The sequence below is a fragment of the Perkinsus marinus genome, assembly GCF_000006405.1.
Source record: "Perkinsus marinus ATCC 50983 genomic scaffold scf_1104296955602, whole genome shotgun sequence".
Lineage (NCBI taxonomy): Eukaryota > Perkinsozoa > Perkinsida > Perkinsidae > Perkinsus > Perkinsus marinus.
In genome coordinates, this window is record NW_003207763.1 from 12532 (window position 1) to 14056 (window position 1525).

The 1525-nt window shown below is 47.9% G+C and overlaps 1 protein-coding gene across 1 annotated transcript in view; it reads left to right on the forward strand.

The window, feature by feature from the left end:
* Positions 1-407: 407 nt before the first annotated feature.
* The window catches only part of Pmar_PMAR022730 (Ethanolamine-phosphate cytidylyltransferase, putative), a gene marked incomplete at its 3' end in the record, with an annotated part of 6272 nt that continues 5154 nt past the window's right edge, over positions 408-1525 (forward strand). The window contains exons 1-2 of the mRNA XM_002775724.1: positions 408-566; positions 616-666. Coding sequence (XP_002775770.1) covers positions 432-566; positions 616-666 — 186 coding nt within the window. The 5' untranslated portion in view covers positions 408-431. The remainder of the gene's footprint in view (positions 567-615; positions 667-1525) is intronic.

A 1525-nucleotide genomic window follows, 5' to 3' on the forward strand; every position in this document is an offset into this window, starting at 1 on the left:
AGCGTGATCTGATTGTGGTAAGTAGAGCTTCCAAGCTCACAGTGGTTAAAGAGCTATCCAGCACCACATCTATCCTCGATGGTCCGTGTCGCATTCAGATTCGCGCTTGCACAGTGACAGGCTAGAGGCTCGCAAGCGCAGAATTTTCGATGGGTCTACTGCTGATGCCTGGTAATTATTAAGTGGACCCTCAACTCTGGTTGTGTATGCCTGGAAGATAACTTGATAGAAACGTTGTAACGAGTCGTTGAACCTGCGTCAAACAGAGGAGCCATAACGATCGCGTGATAGAAATCGGAGCTAGCTTAACTCAGCACGTTTCCACGGTCTCAATAGATTCGGATGTCCTTGTGTTGGGCTAGTTTCTTCTCTGGTTCAAGTCATTGAGATTATAGTATTCTTGTGGCAGTTAGCACTGATTTTCGACCAATATGGTTGACACCAACACTATCGGCGATTCTGCTGAGGGTAGCGGCCAGGTCCTGCGATCTCCCAGGACTATGCGTATCTTAATATGTGGATGCTGGGATCTGATGCACACTGGTCACTTCAATGCCATCAGACAAGTAAGTGACAAAAGCGAGGATTGAATCCAGATCTTTGAGTTGTATTTAGGTTGCGACCATCGCTCACGAGATTGAGAGGGAGAAAGAATTGGAAGGGGAGGTAAGGAAGGAGGTTGTGCCCCCACTAGCGTCGTCCCATTCTGTGTTGTTATGTGTGAGTAGTAGTGGGGAAAATTTACGTTACCGAAGACTTCCTATTTCTCGAGCTTTTATTCAACAGTTAGATGTGCTCTTTGTCGTGCCCGTCTTGTGTCTCATTCCTCTTGCACGGCTCTCTCATCAATGATAGTAGCGGGCATCACGCAGAGTATTGTTTGGGTGTGCGTCTGTTGGGACGAGCTTTGGTAGCCTATGAGTCAGTTGCGAGGAATGGTTGTAAGAGTCGTCCGCTTGAGTGATGTTCGTCTCTCAGAGGGTTCGTGTTGAAGTAGTGGCTGGAATCCACCCTAACAAGGAAATCCGTCGAGTAAAAGGAGGGGAGTTCGTCTGTTCGGAAGAGGAGAAGGAGGTACTGGCAATAGTCCTCATACTTGTGGCGGGTGAAATTTGCCTTCCAGACGATGTTGAGATCCTGTAAGTGGGTGGATGACATTGTGCACGATGTTCCTTACAAGCCCCTCACAGTGGAATTCCTGGATAAGGTATTGTCTCCGTGACGCTAAATTATCTCGCGGTATTGAACGGGCTTTAGCAGTGCTAGGATTCTTCCTGCCAACACGCATCGTCGTTTCCACTTGACTGTTGTTACCTTTTCTCCTTCAGCATCGCATCGATTATGCGGTGCATGGTGACGACATTGCCAAAGCCTCTGATGGTACCGATATGTATGGTTACGTCAAAGAAGCTGGAAGGTGAGAATCATCACTTGATGGTTCTTTGGTATGCGATCTGAATCGCAGAGTCGTGGTTCCCCTCAGATACCGCGAGTTTAGGAGGAGCGAGTGTATCTCTACAACGAC